This window comes from Culex quinquefasciatus, chromosome 2 (assembly GCF_015732765.1).
Source record: "Culex quinquefasciatus strain JHB chromosome 2, VPISU_Cqui_1.0_pri_paternal, whole genome shotgun sequence".
In the NCBI taxonomy this organism is placed as follows: domain Eukaryota; kingdom Metazoa; phylum Arthropoda; class Insecta; order Diptera; family Culicidae; genus Culex; species Culex quinquefasciatus.
Genome location: NC_051862.1, coordinates 215,493,887 through 215,514,732, shown reverse-complemented (window position 1 = coordinate 215,514,732; position 20,846 = coordinate 215,493,887). Strand labels below are relative to the sequence as shown.

At 39.6% G+C, this 20,846-nt stretch overlaps 1 protein-coding gene across 4 annotated transcripts in view; it reads left to right on the top strand.

The window, feature by feature from the left end:
- LOC6035990 (zinc finger protein 813) overlaps window positions 1-20,571 on the top strand; it is a 106,674-nt gene extending 86,103 nt beyond the window's left edge. For 3 of the 4 annotated variants that reach the window (XM_038256258.1, XM_038256260.1, XM_038256259.1), the window contains exons 4-10: window positions 15,137-15,931; window positions 16,001-16,478; window positions 18,931-19,023; window positions 19,088-19,486; window positions 19,546-19,637; window positions 19,694-20,077; window positions 20,148-20,571. In XM_038256258.1, the coding sequence (XP_038112186.1) occupies window positions 15,137-15,931; window positions 16,001-16,478; window positions 18,931-19,023; window positions 19,088-19,486; window positions 19,546-19,637; window positions 19,694-20,077; window positions 20,148-20,510 (2,604 nt within the window). In that variant the 3' untranslated portion in view covers window positions 20,511-20,571. The remainder of the gene's footprint in view (window positions 1-15,136; window positions 15,932-16,000; window positions 16,479-18,930; window positions 19,024-19,087; window positions 19,487-19,545; window positions 19,638-19,693; window positions 20,078-20,147) is intronic. The other variant, XM_038256261.1, reaches the window with a different exon arrangement.
- Window positions 20,572-20,846: the final 275 nt, after the last annotated feature.

Sequence of the window (20,846 nt, the reverse complement as noted above, 5' to 3'; positions counted from 1 at the left end):
TTTGGCGTGAGAGTCCCTATGGGTATGCCCTACAAGGGGAACCACACCAGAACTTGATCTGAGAACTTTTCAAATTCCGTACCCACCCTAGTGTATACACGTAGTTTTGTGAAATTTTCAGTATTTTCAAAAAAGGTGAGTCGTGTGGTGTTCGTCGGGGGGATCGGTGTGTGACGTCGCGCGCGAGAATCCGCGAGAAAGTGGTGGAAGATTCTGGAATCATTGAAAAGAAGTTCGCGTCGAGGCCTTAGAATTTGGGCCATCAGTCGTGTGGTGTTCGTCGGGGGGATCGGTGTGTGACGTCGCGCGCGAGAATCCGCGAGAAAGTGGTGGAAGATTCTGGAATCATTGAAAAGAAGTTCGCGTCGAGGCCTTAGAAGTTGGGCCATCAGTCGTGTGGTGTTCGTCGGGGGGATCGGTGTGTGACGTCGCGCGCGAGAATCCGCGAGAAAGTGGTGGAAGATTCTGGAATCATTGAAAAGAAGTTCGCGTCGAGGCCTTGGAAGTTGGGCCATTAGTCGTGTGGTGTTCGTCGGGGGGATCGGTGTGTGACGTCGCGCGCGAGAATCCGCGAGAAAGTGGTGGAAGATTCTGGAATCATTGAAAAGAAGTTCGCGTCGAGGCCTTGGAAGTTGGGCCATTAGTCGTGTGGTGTTCGTCGGGGGGATCGGTGTGTGACGTCGCGCGCGAGAATCCGCGAGAAAGTGGTGGAAGATTCTGGAATCATTGAAAAGAAGTTCGCGTCGAGGCCTTAGAAGTTGGGCCATCAGTCGTGTGGTGTTCGTCGGGGGGATCGGTGTGTGACGTCGCGCGCGAGAATCCGCGAGAAAGTGGTGGAAGATTCTGGAATCATTGAAAAGAAGTTCGCGTCGAGGCCTTGGAAGTTGGGCCATTAGTCGTGTGGTGTTCGTCGGGGGGATCGGTGTGTGACGTCGCGCGCGAGAATCCGCGAGAAAGTGGTGGAAGATTCTGGAATCATTGAAAAGAAGTTCGCGTCGAGGCCTTGGAAGTTGGGCCATTAGTCGTGTGGTGTTCGTCGGGGGGATCGGTGTGTGACGTCGCGCGCGAGAATCCGCGAGAAAGTGGTGGAAGATTCTGGAATCATTGAAAAGAAGTTCGCGTCGAGGCCTTGGAAGTTGGGCCATTAGTCGTGTGGTGTTCGTCGGGGGGATCGGTGTGTGACGTCGCGCGCGAGAATCCGCGAGAAAGTGGTGGAAGATTCTGGAATCATTGAAAAGAAGTTCGCGTCGAGGCCTTAGAAGTTGGGCCATCAGTCGTGTGGTGTTCGTCGGGGGGATCGGTGTGTGACGTCGCGCGCGAGAATCCGCGAGAAAGTGGTGGAAGATTCTGGAATCATTGAAAAGAAGTTCGCGTCGAGGCCTTGGAAGTTGGGCCATTAGTCGTGTGGTGTTCGTCGGGGGGATCGGTGTGTGACGTCGCGCGCGAGAATCCGCGAGAAAGTGGTGGAAGATTCTGGAATCATTGAAAAGAAGTTCGCGTCGAGGCCTTAGAAGTTGGGCCATCAGTCGTGTGGTGTTCGTCGGGGGGATCGGTGTGTGACGTCGCGCGCGAGAATCCGCGAGAAAGTGGTGGAAGATTCTGGAATCATTGAAAAGAAGTTCGCGTCGAGGCCTTGGAAGTTGGGCCATTAGTCGTGTGGTGTTCGTCGGGGGGATCGGTGTGTGACGTCGCGCGCGAGAATCCGCGAGAAAGTGGTGGAAGATTCTGGAATCATTGAAAAGAAGTTCGCGTCGAGGCCTTAGAAGTTGGGCCATCAGTCGTGTGGTGTTCGTCGGGGGGATCGGTGTGTGACGTCGCGCGCGAGAATCCGCGAGAAAGTGGTGGAAGATTCTGGAATCATTGAAAAGAAGTTCGCGTCGAGGCCTTGGAAGTTGGGCCATTAGTCGTGTGGTGTTCGTCGGGGGGATCGGTGTGTGACGTCGCGCGCGAGAATCCGCGAGAAAGTGGTGGAAGATTCTGGAATCATTGAAAAGAAGTTCGCGTCGAGGCCTTAGAAGTTGGGCCATCAGTCGTGTGGTGTTCGTCGGGGGGATCGGTGTGTGACGTCGCGCGCGAGAATCCGCGAGAAAGTGGTGGAAGATTCTGGAATCATTGAAAAGAAGTTCGCGTCAGGGCCTTGGAAGTTGGGCCATTAGTCGTGTGGTGTTCGTCGGGGGGATCGGTGTGTGACGTCGCGCGCGAGAATCCGCGAGAAAGTGGTGGAAGATTCTGGAATCATTGAAAAGAAGTTCGCGTCGAGGCCTTAGAAGTTGGGCCATCAGTCGTGTGGTGTTCGTCGGGGGGATCGGTGTGTGACGTCGCGCGCGAGAATCCGCGAGAAAGTGGTGGAAGATTCTGGAATCATTGAAAAGAAGTTCGCGTCAGGGCCTTGGAAGTTGGGCCATTAGTCGTGTGGTGTTCGTCGGGGGGATCGGTGTGTGACGTCGCGCGCGAGAATCCGCGAGAAAGTGGTGGAGATTTCTGGATTTCATTGAAAAAGGGATTCACGTCGTCGTGTGTAAATTCACTTTCTTTTAGTTTTGGAAGCCCTTCCCATAGCATCGTTGCTCGGATGGCACGACGGCGGTAGAAGTGAAAAATCGCGATTGAGGAATTGATAAGTCCTTCTCATAGCGTCGTTGCTCGGAAGGCAACGATTATGTTTCCCTGATCTATTTAAAATTGCACGTCGCCGAATAAATCGATAAATACAATAACATTTAATTTTGAAAGTCCTTCCCATAGCATCGTTGCTCGGATGGCACGCCGGCGGTAGAAGTGAAAAATCGCGATTGAGGAATTGATAAGTCCTTCTCATAGCGTCGTAGCTCGGAAGGCAACGATTATGTTTCCCTGATCTATTTAAAATTGCACGTCGCCGAATAAATCGATAAATACAATAACATTTAATTTTGAAAGTCCTTCCCATAGCATCGTTGCTCGGATGGCACGCCGGCGGTAGAAGTGAAAAATCGCGATTGAGGAATTGATAAGTCCTTCTCATAGCATCGTAGCTCGGAAGGCAACGATTATGTTTCCCTGATCTATTTAAAATTGCACGTCGCCGAATAAATCGATAAATACAATAACATTTAATTTTGAAAGTCCTTCCCATAGCATCGTTGCTCGGATGGCACGCCGGCGGTAGAAGTGAAAAATCGCGATTGAGGAATTGATAAGTCCTTCTCATAGCGTCGTAGCTCGGAAGGCAACGATTATGTTTCCTGATCTATTTAAAATTGCACGTCGCCGAATAAATCGATAAATACAATAACATTTAATTTTGAAAGTCCTTCCCATAGCATCGTTGCTCGGATGGCACGCCGGCGGTAAGATGTGAAAAGTCCTTCTTATAGCGTCGTAGCTCGGAAGGCAACGATTAGGTTTCACTTTCTGGTCATATCATCTACCAAGATGAATCCTGACCTTCCCTTTCCTTCCCCTACTAACACAATTCCCCCACTTCCCGTGATGCTTGAAGGAGATGCTGTGGATTCAACGGTCTCATGCGGTGTCAACAGGTATAGAGCGACAAACTCTGTGTCTGATGAGTCTGCAACTTCAACTATCGGACTAACATTCCTACCTTTGTTGAACTGCATCTCCTTGGGGGGGCGCCGGTATTGACTTGAAGCAGAGATCTTCAGGGGTTATACAGTGAGGATGATTAGCTCCCACTAATCATCTGTTGGTTCATTGTGTAACTTCAGCTGATCCGTCAATAACGGAGTAGCAGCTCATTGGCAGTCAACCATGCTCATGCTCATGCTCATGCTCATTTTCAGTATTTTCAAAAAAGGTTGTTATACAGCAATTCCAGCTCAAATGAGGAATTTTTCTGGCACTTTTGTATCCGACCCTCTCCGATTTCAATGTAACTTTTTAGACATGTTATCCTAGGCCTATATAAGCCATCTTTGTGAACATGGTGCCAATTGTACTCGAAAGTAACATTTGAGAAGGGCGTAAGATATTTAAATATTTTTGTATTTTGCAATTTAAAAATTGCCGTTGCATCGTATCAAAAAGTGGTCAATGACATCTGAAAATCTGAAAAAAATACACTCAAAGAAAAATACACATACAAGTTTAAAAGTTGAATTTTAAGGTGTCACGATTTTGTTTTCGTTCAAATTTTTGAGGAAATATCCTAAGAAGTTACAAAAAGACTGACGAAAAGTGTAGAATGGTATGTCTCTCCTAAAAAAAATACAAAAATCAATTACTAAAACTGTTAAAATTTTTGGAAACCGATAGTGGGAATCGATTCTCCAGACAATTTTACATAAAAATCTCCATATTGACCATTCTCTTGTGTTCAATTCTTGGGAAAATACAGCGGTTTGAAAATAAAAATGTAGAAAAATAGGTTTTTTTTGGTGATTTTGTGCTTTATTTATATGACAGACTTGATTTTTCAGTCTCGTAAATATTTTTACCGAAAAGCTCGTCAGATTTCCCATAAGTTTGCCTTTGACACCGATCTTTTGGTACCCATATTGTGAGAAACTTAATTTTTTTAGTATTTTCTCAAAAATCCATAGTTTTGTAAAAATTTTGAGTATTTTCAAAAAAAAAAATACAATCGACATGTATGAAAAAATCGCAATCATGTGATACAAATATTGCCAAAAATTGAAATTTTGAGTATTTTTTCGAAATTACGTAGTATTGTGAAAATGTTCAGTATTTTCAAAAAAAAATGTATGGCATTCGAAATGTATGACAAAAACACGATCATTTGATACCCATACTGCCGCTAAAATCAAGTCCGTCCCATATGTAATTTCGTCAATTTTGAGTTAATGATGCAGTTTGGTTCAAAATCATGTGAACTTTCAGAAAAACATATAAAATTTAGTAGTTTATTCTAGAAAACCGTAGAAAATTTCACTTTTTCGTGAATTCCTAACACGTAGCCTTGTGGGTGGGACAAAATTGACTTGCCTTTTTCTCGGCTTGCTGTTTTTACATATGGGACGGACTAGATTAGAGCGGCAGCATATTGCAATAACAAATATTTTGAGGTGTTTTAGAGTAAAATATTGCATTTTCAAAATACAGGAAAAATACGTATTTTTATGAAAGTTTTCATGGAACTATAATTACAATGCATGGCTGCCATCATCCCGATTCCAAAACACTGTTATTTTTTTTATATTTGCATGGTTTTTCATTCGATTATAGCCAATGTCTCCCATAAAGCCAAAATCCCATAAGCCATGTGCTTCAGTTCTGCACGCCTCGGTTTTGCATCTTCCATATGCGGCATGACTGTATTTTTATTATAATTTTTTTTTTATAAGTTCAACTAATTGAAGTTGTTTTTTCAATAGTGGCAAAACTTGCTTATTTGAGCAACTCTCTACGAAATCGGCAGATTTCGATCATTTATATTTTTTGTATTTTTTGATTTGACTTAAACTTTGTGGGGGCCTTCTCTATGACCAAATAAGCTATTTTGCGTCATTGGTTCACCTATACAAGTCTCCATACAATTTTGGCTGCTGTCCATACAAAAATGGTATGTAAATATTCAAACAGCTGTTACTTTTGAGTGAATTTTCTGATTTGGTGTCTTCGGCTAAGTTGTAGGTATTGTTGAGGACTTTTGAGAAAAAATAGGTACACGGAAAAAAAATTGCAGATTTTTTTATCAACTTTTTTTTCACTAAAACTCAATTTCCCAAAATACATATTTTTTTTATTTTCGAGATTTTTTGATATGTTTTAGGGGCAAAAATCCGCAGCTTTTGAGTCATAGAGAAACATGGTCAAAAAATCTGCCGCCGAGTTATGAATTTTTGAAACAATAATGATTTTGGAAAAAATCGAAGTTTCATGCAAAAACAAGTTTGTCATTATTTTTCAATGCAAAATTGAATTTGCAATCGAAAAGAACTAAACAGATTTTTTGATAAAGGGCTCCGTTTTCAAGATATAGCCACCAAAAGTTTGATTTTAGCGAAATATTTGCAGTTTTTCAATTTTTAAAAATAGTGACCATAAGTGACGATTTCTAAAAATATTTTTTTGAGAAGTTCAGAAAATTTGCTATAAAATTGTCTAAGAGACATTGAAGATTGGACCTCGGGTTGCTGAGATAGAGCCGCTTTAAGAAAAAGAAACACGAAAATTGAAGTTTTCTTAATCGCACCAAAATAATTTCTAATGTCGATAACTCAGCAACTAATGGTCCGATTATCAATGTTATAACATGAAACATTCGTGAAATTTTCCGATCTTTTCGAAAAAAATATTTAAAAGGGCCAAACATTGAATATTACGCCCATTTAAAATGCTTACATCTATTTTTTGTTGCTGTACAAAAACTTAAAATCTTTAGACAGTTCATAGATTTTGGTTTTCACAACTTTTTATTGAAAAAATTAAATACAACAGTGCAGTAACTATTTAGATATATATTTTTTGATTTCGCTCATAATTTTCCTGAACCAAAAATAATAACTGGATATTTATTTACTTAGCTCTAGAAAAAGGGCAGTCTAGGTGTTATGCAAAAACTATTTTTAATGAATGTTAAAATCGCAACTCTGTTTTGTTTGAAAGACAGCAAAAAAAAATCTTTTTTTTTATTTAAATTGAAATTCGGCCGTTGCAAATATTCTTAAAGGTCATGTCCTACATATCTGACCAAAGTTAAGGGGGGACGGGAGGGCGACAAAAAGTAAATAAAAAAGAAATTAAATAACAATCCATAATGGCAACATTTGAACGAAAAAATAATAAAATGAATTGTTCAGTTGTTTTGCAATCATTAGCTTTTAAAAACTTGTGCATTGACGAAATGTTTTGCTTTCACGGAAACAAAAAAAAATGCTGTACTATCCATTTGAATTATAAAAAAATCGAGATATTTTCGAACGACTTCAAGCATGCTAAATATGATTATTTAAGCAAGAATTTTAGGCAACTTCTGTTTTCATAAAAGATGAAATTTTGAAGAGTTTCAACTCATTGTCGTAGAGAGTTTTCCAATCTACTTTTTTACTTCAGACTTATCACCATCATCTCGCCAAAAAGAACACAAAAAAAAGAAGATGTGTGAGCCCCCTTGGGAAGGTTGAAAGGAAATCCGTTTGCTTGAGCGGAGAGCAGCTGAACAATTTTAAAATAAACTAACTTTTCTAGTGAGTTTCCATAGCGGGCGAAACTGTTCGTTGACGTGCTTGATAGAACCCACCCAACTTCACCAGAGAGGTTTGGGGGGTACCATAATAGGAAAAAAGGAGCCCTTCAGAAAATGGCACTGTTTTTTTTTCCTGCAGACTGAAATCCACCATCCAAGTAGCGTGAAACTATGGTTACCGAACTAGCAGCAGCAGCCAACCGAGAGATGAGAGCCATGCTTTCTTTGCCAGCAGCCCAGCCTGGCATAGAAAATTTTCGTCGAAGCGAAAAGTGGAAATTTCGCTTTTCGGAAAATTTGATGGGAAAGAAGGAAAGAAAATAAACCTTTCTGAGCACGAAAGGGAAATATCATTTGGTGAGGAGAAAAACTTTTCACTCCACCCATAATTTGAAAAGTGGAATTTTCAACGGGTAAAAATTAAACTCATTTTTTGATCATTATAGGTGAAAGTTGGAATGGAAATGAGGAGGTTACCGGGAGGAGAGCGGAAAATTCGTAGTTGTTATTCTCCGGTGGGATAGCGAAAAGTTTGCGGTTTCATTGTGAAACTCAAACGAGATTTCTTCCTCCCCGGCGTCTCGAATGTCTGCGGCGGAGTGATGTGCTCGCAACTCGTGAAGGGATGCTGCGGGATGATTACATTCAACGAAACTGAATGGAAGTGGATAGATGTGCTGATAGTAAGAACTTTAATGAATTTGGACGAAAGTTATAAATTTTTGATTTAAAAAAATATTTTCTTTTGTTTATGATTATGTAAAGTCGATTCAGTGTTCTGTTTAAAGAGTTTAAAGAACGTATCTTAAGTTTTTTATTTGATTGAGTTAAATCAATTCTTTCAAAATCTCACCAAATAAATGACTCTGGTATCCACAACAGAACGAAGCTGTCTCCTTCAATTAGAACAATCCTTTAAAATCTACTCCTTTTCGCCTCTCTTTGGCCAATCTGACCACCAAAACCGATTTTGCACACAAAAACACAATCCCTCTTTTTGACCAACTCCTCGTCTCCACGTCCAGTGTTTCCCATGGTCAACCGGATCTCCATCCAGGCGCCGTTTGTTATGGTCGTTTCCAAAAAAAAGCAGATGCTCAAGAGAAGTAGAAAAAAGATTCAACCACCATCAGAGGGACAGCAGTGTCGGGAAACGGACGACCCCTTCCCCTACAAGGATTCACTTCCAACAAGCCAAACCGACCAACCTTGGCCAAGAAGGAACACAGTCCCCAGGAACCCCGTGAGGAAGATACATTTGGGACCACTTTGTACACAACTATGGCAACAAGAACTTCGCGGCCACGTGGAGCAGGGGTTGCGCGGAGATTACGACACGTTTTTTTTTTCGTTCGGCTTCACTCTGCGGCGCAAAAACATAACCCTCAAAGTGACCATCATCACGGTGGTTTGGATCGAGGACCGAGGACCGGACAAGCAAAAAAAATCTATCAACCACCATGCAAATGATGCTGGAAAATCCGAAACGGGACCAACCGAAAAAAAAAAGTGAAACAATTAGCTCATCCCACGGCGGAGGGCAGTGCGCACCGGTTGAATAGACCAAAATATCCCACCAGGATTTCCCGGCGAATCCACGCGCGTGGGAGTTGGAAGTTGGGGGCTTTTTTTCCGCTGCGTTAAAAAAGGTCCACCCGACCCTGGGCAATATTGGCCACACTCAAGGGGATGCTTGCACTTCTTTTTTTCGGAGGGATGTTGTTGGTTTCGCCACCGGATCAAAGTGTGGATTGGGCGGATAAACAGAGGCGCCAAAAATTTGGGAAGAGAGAGAAAAAAAAGTTGTAACACTTGTTGATTTTGGTGGACGGGAAATTTGGGTAGAAAAAATCAGACTAACTGTAGCAATTTTTGAAAAAAAAATTCAAAATCTTCAATATTTGTAAAATTTTGAACAGATAATTAAAATTTCAAGATTGACATTTAACTTTTAGCAAAACATAGGTCACCTTACCCTAGCCTCACTTTATCACTCTGTCAGAGAGTATCCTTCCAGAGCAGTGAACGAAACGAGGAAAAAAACCGACATGCAACAGAACAGAACAGAACATGAGAAGGGGTTCGGATGAAGGCAGCAAAAAAATACCTCAACAAAACACAATAAAAGAAAATCGCCACCAATCGAACGACAAGGACGATGACGACGGTGTGGCTGGTAAAGTGATTACAGTGTGTGAAAAGCGATTAATTGAATTAATTTGCGATTGTGAGTACCTTTTTTTTGGGGGAGATTCACTTTTTGCGAATTGTTTTGAGAGGTTGTGGGATTACTGGAATGATTCTTTAGGGTTTTTTAAACAATAAAAATAATTTTAAAAAGAAGATTTAGTTTATTCATATAATCAAAAAGTACTTTACTCCATTATTTAAATGTTCCACGCATCAAATCCAGTATAAGTCAATTTCATATTTTCGTTTACACTTGCATAATTAAAATGGCATAAACTATAAATAATTCATAATTTGCATGATTTTGGTATTTTTATAACAATGCTTTTTCCTAGAAATGTTAAAATTACGTTGTCTTTAGCGCGTCTAGAAAAATTTAAACATTTTTTAACCGGAAATCAGAAAATCTAACAATTGTTTAAATATTTAAAATAAATCCAACATTTGCTTTTGTAATTGATTTTTTTTTACGAGAAACCAAACCGATACCAAAGTTAAGATAAACCAAAATAGAAAAAAAGCAAAGTTAAGCAAAATCAAATAAATTACCTCAGAGAATTGATGTTATAAACAACTCTAGTTTTAAAAAAAAGAAAGGTCCTATAAACAAAATTTTAGATTTTTGCTATTTGGGTGTTTTTAGAACAGCTTTGAGTCAGAGGTATTCAAAAACAACAACAAAAATTAAAAGTTTGTTTTTCGGGTGAGTTTTTAAAAAGCCGGAAGAGCCATCCTGACTTCCGACACCGATTTTCGTTTAACTTCAAACTGAAACAACATGCATATATTTTACTGAACGTGAAGGACATGAAGATGAACAATTTCAAGCATTTATGAAATTGGTTTTTCGTAAGTAGGTCGAATAACGCTGCAAAAAGGGCTTTGTTAACCAATGGCTCTTACGTCCTTTTGAAAACTAATCCGAGGTTTATAGGACCTTTATAATTTCCTTGCGTTTTGTATCAGATTTGACAAGCTGAATTCAATTTGACCATTTGCAACAAATTGACCGAGCCACGTAGCCCAGTGGTAACGCTTCCGCCTCTTAAGCGGTAGATCGGGGTTCAAATCCCGGCTCGGCCCAAAACAACTGGTCGACGTCGTCGTGCTATCTTGTCGCACCCGCCATTTTGACGTTCTGAGAAAAACGCGTTTTAATGTTTGACCTTGAATATTCAAAAACGAGAGCACGCAATGTAAACAATAACAAACACGTTTTGTTTGGCTCACCATTCTGTGCATTGTCCCAAAGTTTGGTTGAAGTTGGTTGCTGGAGTCCCGAATTATAATTCGTCGCCATCGTGCTAACTTGTCGTACGTGCATTTTGGGCCAAATTGAGTTAAGAACGCCATTTTGTGCAGCTCACAATGCCTCACCTTTCGACCTTCACAGATCCCCAAAATTCGATTTCAATCCTGAGATATTCAACAAAAACCGAAAAAACTCCGTGCATTTTTGTCACTTTACATATGAAAGTAGTTTCAATCTTGTCGTGCTATCTTGTCACTCTATGAAATTTGATGTAAGTGCGACAACTGGCCAAAGGGATTTCAGGTCAGAACGCGTTTGACGCACGTACAAGTTAGACTACCGCAAACATTTGTAATTATAACTCGGGACTCCAGCAACCAACTTCAACCAAACTTTGGGACAATGCACAGAATGGTGAGCCAAACAAAACGTGTTTGTTATTGTTTACATTGCCTGCTCTCGTTTTTTATTATTCAAGGTCAAACATTAAAACGCGTTTTTCTCGGAACGTCAAAATGGCGGGTGCGACAAGATAGCACGACGACGTCGAATTACAAATGTTTACGGTAGTCTAGCTTGTACGTGCGACAAACGCATCCTGACTTTCCTGGCCTGAAATCCCTTTGGCCTTTTGTCGCACTTACATCAATTTTCATGGAGTGACAAGATAGCACGACAAGATTGAAACTACTTTCATATGTAAAGTGACAAAAATGCACGGAGTTTTTTCGGTTTTTGTTGAATATCTCAGGATTGAAATCGAATTTTGGGGATCTGTGAAGGTCGAAAGGTGAGGCATTGTGAGCTGCACAAAATGGCGTTCTTAACTCAATTTGGCCCAAAATGCACGTACGACAAGTTAGCACGATGGCGACGTGGTGATCTTTTCCCTTCTGGATTCGATTGCTTAGTAAAGGGAAGGTAGTGTATCGTCACAAACTGGACCTTATCAAGACACCTTAGGAAGACAACCTATGGAATGTTAACATTAACCTTAACATGTTAACATTAAGTTGATTAACGAACTGTCACTGAATCCGCTTTGTAAATGCCGGCCCCGATACTCTTCACGGGTGTTCCCCTCAGGAACAGGGAAAGATTTACTTTTATTTGCAACAAATTTTGACGTTTTTTAATTAGTATATTCAATCAACATGATTTTTTATTGATTTTTTTAAATAACCCCACTTTTCTAATAATTTTGAAAATGACATAAATTATATTGTATTGTATTTTTATCTTATTTAGAAACATCGCCTTATTTTTCGAAAGGGCTTAAACGTTTAAGACAATATTTAGAAATTTTCATTTTTGATAATTGATAATCGAATCAATTGTTTCAAATGTACCGTTGATTGGAAATTGTAGGCTTAATGTGTAACAATAGAAAAAACTCATTTTATTTATCTCATTTTCAATTTTTGCAATCAGTTACCAAATGTTAGATCAGCGATGACCAAACATGAAAGTTGTAGACAGTTCAATTCGACAATATTTTTTTTATTAATGAACACTATTTTTAAAATTCAAATCTCATTTTAGAAAAAAAAACGGTTTAAATTTTTGAAAATAAAATGTCAAACTTTTCAAAATACAAATTTTTCAAAAAAAAAAATGGGTAATTCTCTACCAACTCACACGACTTCTGGAAATGTTGCCTCGACCCCTCTTCGATTTGCGTGATTCTTTTTCCTTAAGGGTAACTTTTGTCCCTGATCACGAATCCGAGGTCCGTTTTTTTGATATCTCGTGACGGAGGGACGGTACGACCCCTTTCATTTTTGAACATGCGAAAAAAGAGGTGTTTTTCAACAATTTGCAGCCTGAAACGGTGATGAGATAGAAATTTGGTATCAAAGGGACTTTTTTGTAAAATTGTACGCCCGATTTGATGGCGTACTCATAATTCCGAAAAACGTATTATTCATAAAAAAAAACAATAAAAAAAAAGTTTTAAAAACTCTTCCATTTTCCGTTACTTGACTGTAAAATTTTTTGGAACATGTAATTTCAAGGGAAATTTTATGTAATTTTCGAATCTACATTGATCCAGAAGGATTATTTTTTTCATTTAGAACAATTTTTTTCAACTAACTTTGCAGGGTTATTTCTTAGAGTGTAACAATGATCTACAAAGTTGTAGAGCAGACAATTACAATAAAAATGATATGTAAACATAAGGGGTTTGCTAATAAACATCACAAATTATCGCGATTTAACGAAAAAAAAAGTTTTGAAAAAGTTAATTTTTGCGTTTCTCTTTGTATCGTCGTCCGTGTCTGTCGCGGGTGAAGATGAACGGCCATGATCAACGACGGCCAACATTTTCAAAACTTTTTTTCGTAAAATCGCGATAATTTGTGATGTTTATAAGCAAACCCCTTATGTTTACATATCAATATTTTCGTAATTGTCTGCTCTACAATATTTTAGAATATTGTTACACTCTAAAAAATTACCCTGCAAAGTTACAAAAAACACAAAATTTTAAAATGAAAAATTTTGTTCTAAATGGAAAAAATGACCCTTCTGGGTCAATGTAGATACGAAAAGAACAATAAATTTCCCTTAAAATGACATGTTCAAACATTTTTTATAGTCGAGTAACGAAAAATGGGAGAATGTTTTTTTTTTCAATGAAAAATTTGTTTTTTTTTTTGAATTCTGAGTACGCCATCAAATCGGGCGTACAATTTTACACTCACCTCTTTTTTCGCATAATCAAAAATGTAAGGGGTCGTACCGCACCTCCGTCACGAGATATCAAAAAACGGACCTCGGATTCGAGATCAGGGAAAAAGTTTCACGCAAATCGAAGAGGTGTCGAGGCAACTTTTTCCCGATTTCGTGTGAGTTGGTAGAGAATTACCCATATGAAAATGATTTTTGTTTACATAGACCTATTTTGGCCTACTTTTCTCTACCAAAAATAACAGATTGGAAAATTTATAGTCTTGGTCTTGGAACCACAGATTAGAAATACCCGTAGCACATCGGGATTTTTTTTAAGGTTTGACTGATAATTTGATATTATTATTTTTAGTTAAAGAAATAATTGTTCCAAAATGGACTATGATGCAACAAACAGCTAAAAGGAACTCCAAAACTCTGCTATGAACTGTAAAAGAACTTATTGTATCTTGATTATTCACCAATAAAACCGAATTGAAATTGAAATTGACATTATTTTTTTTCCAGAGACATAAACGATATTTTTTCTAAATACTTTGAACTATTAAGTGAAAATTGAAGTGCAAACAACTGAAAACAAATGTCATTCCCTGCATTTAAAATTTTGATTATTTGCTAAATTTTCATGTAAACTTCGGCAAAATATTCTTTGCGTCATATTCATCGTGAAACCATATTTTTAAACAAATGATTATGTTCAGTACATTTCATTTTAAGGTAAAATTCTAGAAGCTAACTGAAGTTTCAAACTCGGGTTATTTCAGATTACAATAATTTTCAGGCCTTTTCTGGAATATTTTTTTTTCAAGTCCCGTGAAATTCCCACGAAAATAATAATTTAATTTGATGGGCCCCGTGAAAACTGGAAATTTTCTGCTTGGAAAGTCATTTATATTGCATGCTTTATATATAACTAATTATACAAAAATCTTAACGGTTGTTTGACATTGGATTTCATATGTTATTTTAGCATTTTTTGCGCTCCGTGAAATGTTGTGTTTTCAGAAGTGGTCCTCGTGAAAATGGCATTTTTTAGCGTGAAAAATCACTAAGCCTACCTATTATTTATAAAAGACAAACATTGTATGGTATTTCCAATTGAAATTATTTTTGTAAAACTATGATCCCAACCAATTTGAACCCTATAAATAAAAATCGAATTTCTAAATTAATTATCTCTCATATGCGATTGAAATCGAGAAAGATCATAAGAAAAGAATCTGAAAACATACCATTAAAATAATTAATAGAATTAAGAATGCTTGAAAAAAATAATCGAACTGCCTTACTGTAAAGTGACTGGAAAACAGCTATGAATTCGTTAGATGAAAAAACAGTCAAAAAGTTCAAAGCCTACTTGAAAATTAAAGAGAAAAAAAGTATATGTTCTACAAACACAATTTATCAAACAGAAAAAAAATCATAAAATCTATCAAATTCGAATCAAGAAAAATGTTCCCAAATTAACTGCATTCCTCATCTCATTCCTCCAAAACACTTAATCTGTTGCACGCCAAAACGGCGACGATTCTCATTCACATTTCCCCCAAAATTTCACACCCCTTCCTCCCTCCCGCCGTTTCATTCCACGGTTTCGCTTCGCGGCAGCAATCACACTTATTTGTTAAACAAACTCTTTTCACTTTTTTTTTTTTTTGCTGCCGCTTTTTTACTGCTACAATTCTCTTTCACACGTCCAAGTCCAAATGGTCCAAATGGAGAGTGTCGAGGAAAAAAAATGTTTGAAAAAAACGCGGATCGCGCACGCAAATGAACAGATTGAAACAAATTAAATTACAAAAATGGGAAGTTTTTTTTTTCTCAACGATTTTTTCCGATCCCTTTTTTTGCAGCAAAAATCCGGTGAAGGACGATACGAGCTCCCGGTGGCCGGTGGAAGCAGTAGCGATTATGCAAAACAAGCGGTTGTGCCCCAGGTGGCCAACGTGGCCGCGTCCCCAGTGGAACCGGTCAAGCCCCAACCTCCAGCGGTTCAGCAACAGACCTGCAAGTGCGAGTTCTGCGAGTATCTCCAGGCGAACCGGATCAGTCTGGGCGGCGTGGACCACGTGTTCCAGTGCGAGTTCTGCGGCGAGGGGTTTGCCAGTCAGGGAAACTTTAACCGGCATCGCTGTGGGAGTACGGACATCCAGGTCTACCGGTGTGAAGTTTGTAGAAGGGAGTACGGAACGTCGCGGACGGAACCCAGTGTTGGAGTGGGGTTGTTGGAGGGAGCCCGGGCAAAATGTGATATCTGCAATCGAAACTATGTGCAATCGACGACGACGACGACGAGTTCGACGACCCTGTACGGGCAGGTCGGACGACCTGCGCTGGCGGAGGCCAACAGCTATGCCAAGATGACGACCTCCGAAAGTCCCATGGAGAGAAGTGACCTCGGCGGTATTGAAGAACCGTTCGGAGCGGACAGTGAGTGTATCAGTGAACTGTTGACGGAGGGGACTCCGGTCGTGGAACCCCTTCCAAAGACCTTTTACGTGCTTGCAAACTCGGAAATGAATGCCGGTTCCTACCTCCAGAATGCCAAAATCAGCAGCGAATCCGGCGTGACCAGCCTGCACCAGTACGACCAGTACGAGGACGAGGACTACTCGTCGATGTCTGAAGATGAAGCTATTGTTCCAATAGTAAATACGACCTCCCAGCCGACGAACCAAACCATACTAACTTTCCCTCTCGTTTCTTCCCACCAACAGGAACCCTATGCCAAATCGCCCAACCAGGAGCAAGCCAAAACCGAGCTGCCAATCCAGGAGACCCTGGTGGACACCAGCAGCAACGCGGTCATCCCAACCTTCCCATCGTTCAACTCCGCGGAGACCATCCCGGCAATGTCCACCAACCTAACCGAGGAAGAGGAGTGCGACTCGTCCAGCAAGGAACCCTCCTCCGGCGTGACCCCGGACCGCCCCTTCAAGTGTCACATCTGTGAGCGGTCGTACCGAAATCACAAGAACCTGAAGGCGCACATTAAAGGGGCGCACGAAGGCATCCGGGCGAATCAGTGCGAGATCTGTGGGAAGAACTTTAGCGGGAGCAGTTATCTGGTGATTCACCGGCGGAGGCACACCGGCGAGAGGCCGTTCAAGTGCGGAACCTGTGGGAAGGCTTTCGTGGACAGCCGGGCGCTGTCGGTGCACGCGAGGTTGCACACGCCGGGGAATCGGTTGAAGTGTGAGTATTTTTTGAAGAGGCGTTAGTTAAACTAAAAACTAAAAACTTAAAACTTAAAACTTAAAACTAAAAACTAAAAACTAAAAACTAAAAACTAAAAACTAAAAACTAAAAACTAAAAACTAAAAACTAAAAACTAAAAACTAAAAACTAAAAACTAAAAACTAAAAACTAAAAACTAAAAACTAAAAACTAAAAACTAAAAACTAAAAACTAAAAACTAAAAACTAAAAACTAAAAACTAAAAACTAAAAACTAAAAACTAAAAACTAAAAACTAAAAACTAAAAACTAAAAACTAAAAACTAAAAACTAAAAACTAAAAACTAAAAACTAAAACTAAAAACTAAAAACTAAAAACTAAAAACTAAAAACTAAAAACTAAAAACTAAAAACTAAAAACTAAAAACTAAAAACTAAAAACTAAAAACTAAAAACTAAAAACTAAAAACTAAAAACTAAAAACTAAAAACTAAAAACTAAAAACTAAAAACTAAAAACTAAAAACTAAAAACTAAAAACTAAAAACTAAAAACTAAAAACTAAAAACTACAAACTACAAACTACAAACTACAAACTGCAAACTACAAACTACAAACTAAAAACTAAAAACTAAAAACTAAAAACTAAAAAGTAAAAAAAATTTCATGTAACATTGCATTTGCAATCGAAAAGTAGCCTACAGATTTTTTGATAAAGGGCTCCGTTTTCAAGATAAAGCCACCGAAAGTTTGGTTTTAACGAAATATTTGCAGTTTTTTGATTTTTAAAAATAGTGACCATGAGCGACAATTTCTATTTTTTTTTTATTTTAAAGTTCAAAAAATTGCTTTGAAATTATCTAAGAGACATTGAAGAAAAAGAAACATAAAAATTGAAGTTTTATAAGTCACCAAAAAAACACAATTTTCTAATGTCGATATCTCAGTAACCAATGGTCCGATTTTCAATGTTAAAGTATGAAACATTCGTAAAATTTTCCAATCTTTTCGGAAACAATATTTTGATTTTTTTTAATGAGGACTAACATTTTAAAAGGTCCAAACATTCAAAATTACTGTCATCAGGGGTGAAATTGATTTTTTTAAAGTTGATGTCATTAAGGGAGCGTTCTTTTATAACGTAACGCAATTGGTTGGGAGGGAGATCGAGGTCCGTATTATTTTCCTTAATTTTTTTTTTTAAATTTGTATGAAAATGTTGTAACGAGGGGATAGAGGGTCAAAAATCCATATTTTTGCTTTGAGTAATAAAAGAACCCTTGCTAAGTGCTTCATTTTTGTCAAGGTATGATCTGGGTGATCAATAGAGAGAATGCGTAACGTGATTTTCGAATGATCCCACTTTGTTTACTTCTACAAAGTTGGAGGCTGTTCAAGCACAAGCATGACTTTTTTGTTACTGGTAAATGTGCTGTTTTATAATCAGTACTATTTTTGATGGAAAATTGTGTGTGTTTTCATGTTTCGATTGATTAGAATAGGTTTTTCTTTTTTTACGGGTGACGAATAACTGCGGCGAGAGTCTCTTTCTGCGCAGATAAATTCCCTGGCTGATTTTGGAATCCTGCAGCTTTTCCTGGTTAAGCGAAAAAACATCGCTAATTCTAGCGAAGCTGATCCAACAAACAGAGAAAATTTTCACTAAACCAGCAGGTTTTCAAACGGAATCAAACAATCAAGACAGCTTCTAGTTGAATAAAACCGCCTGGACTCGATAAACAACTTCCATTCATAATTATAAAAAATGAAGATCTCGCCTTCAAATTTTATAAAATTTCAACTCCAGGTCCTCAAACTCCACAAATTTTTGATTCTTAAAAAAAAAAAACAATTTTTAATGATCGATAAAAATACTCTCTACTTTTGGCAACAGTAAATTGGTTCCACTTTGACAGTTCAAAATTGAGGCCGTTTTGCGAACCACTACTAAGCATCCAGGGTATGATAGAACACGAAAGAATAAATTAGTAAATTTCGGGTACAAATTATATGATTCCGTGTTAAGAAGCCAGGTTTCATTCTGAGAAAGAGAAAAAAGTTCAATAATTGAGGAAATGATTATTTTAGCTTTTGTATACTCCAAATTTACAAGTTTATTTTTTCGCAGGAAATTAACTAAAATTCAATTCTGTCGATTGGAGTGTATTTAGGGAGCCCAAATCTATCTTACCTTGACGGATCTGAAGCGTTTACTAACATCAACTTGAACAATGTCGAGTTATGTAATGTATTAAATATAAAAACAGAAAACACAGAAAAATCACGTTCAAAAGTTTTTTTTTCAGACTTGCAAAATGTTGTATAAAATTCGATTTGGTTCAGCTCTCGTCGTATTTATTCAGGATTTGCAACTCGTGTCATTAACTACTATAAATGATTGAATAAAAAAAACCAATGCTTTATTTCCAAATGATGTGTTAGTAACAAAAACAACTCTTTTCACCATTCTAGGTATGAAATGCGAAAAGACCTTCTCGAGCGCATCTGCCCTAACGGTCCACAACCGATTACACACCGGCGTTCACCCGTACAAATGTGAAATCTGTAAGTTGAGCCCACAGATGACCTTTGAACCATTGTTACCTAACCTAAAATCCTTAAATTCCAGGCGACAAAACCTTCCCGCAGTACAACAACCTGAAGCACCACATGAAGAAGCACGAGGCCACAACGACCACCACGAGCGTCGTCCCAACCGCGTCGGAAAGCTCCCGAACGTCCACCACCCTGGAATCGATCGCCAGCCCGAGCAGCAGCAACAGCAGCACGAGCAGCAACCTCTCGTCAACGAGTAGCAGTAGCAGTGGGATCAGTTCCGGGTCGACGTCATCTTCGACGACAACGCTGGACTACAAGTGTAATGTTTGTGGTAAAACGTTTGGGAGTTCGGAAGATCTGCAGGGTCATCTGAACCAGCACTGCAAAGATCGACCAAATCAGTGCGAGTTCTGTTCGAAGGTGTTTCCGCGGTCGTCCCACTTGATAATTCACCGGAGGAGACATACAGGTTTGTTTGAGGTTGAGTGGTTTGGAGGGTTGGGATATTGAAGATTTGATTTTTTTTAGGTGAACGACCCTTCAAGTGCAAATACTGCGAGAAGGCGTTTGTGGATTCGAGGGCACTTTCCGTTCACACCAGACTTCACACCGGAGAGAGGGTAAGCAGCCTTGGTTTGTAAGGTTGATGAAGATCTAACCCAAGTTTCTTCAACAGGTCACGTGCGACATCTGTCTGAAGACGTTCGCCAGCAGTAGCGGGTTGATCGTGCACCGCCGGATCCACCTGGGAATTCACCCGTACAAGTGTGACTACTGTCCAAAGTCGTTCGCCCAGTCGACTGCCTTGAAGTACCACCTGAAGAAGCACGACACGGCGAACCTTCCGACAACCACGAACGACGAGTCCAAGCACAGCGATTCGAGTCAGCACTCGGAGCAGTCGGATCAGCTGGAGACGGCAGCGACGACGACGACTGAAATTGACCAACAAGCCAAGACGGGCGGCCAGGTCAAGTGCCAAGTGTGCAACAAGTTCTTCCGCTCGGCCGAGTACCTGGCACGGCATCGGCGGACCCACTCCGGTGAGCGACCGTTCCAGGTAAGCGCCAACCCGTGGCCGTAGCCGACCTTGCCCCTGTTGTCTACAACGCCCTGTTGACCTGTTTTAGTGCGAACTTTGCGGTAAGAATTTCAGCACCATGAGCTACCTGGTCATCCACCGGCGCCGGCACACCTCGGAACGTCCCTACAAGTGCCCGGCCGGCGGCTGTCCAAAGGCGTTCGTCGACAGCCGGGCCCTGCAGGAGCACAGCCGCTCGGTGCACGCCAAAATCCGTGTACCGTGCGAAACCTGCTCCAAAACGTACTCCAGCGTTAGCAACCTGATTGTCCACCGGCGAATCCACAGCGGAGTTCACCCCTTCGAGTGTGTCCACTGTGGGAGGTCATTCGCGCAGAAGAATGCTCTCAAATACCACCTAAAACAGCACGGTGATGACCGTAAAGAGTCCCCAGAAGTGGGATCTTCCTAAAACCAGACCAGTATTCCCCTTAAGAAGAGAGAAATCGTCGTGTTTGTATGCATGCCCAAAATCCTTAGTGTACATTGTAGTATTTAAACAATTTTAGAAATCAAACCGAATGTAACTAGTGCAACCAAGAATGTAAAAAAACAAAACAACCAACCAAACAAAAGAATCGTTCCTTATTTGAAGACTTTTAACTTAATTTTAGAGAGATAACAAAAGAAACGTTAAGAAAATCGCGCGAACTAAACCAAAGTAAGAGTAAGTGTAGTAAAAAGAAAAAAAAATAAAACAATCTTTTAATTTATTACTATAAAAACATTCGCATCTGTATTGAAAGAA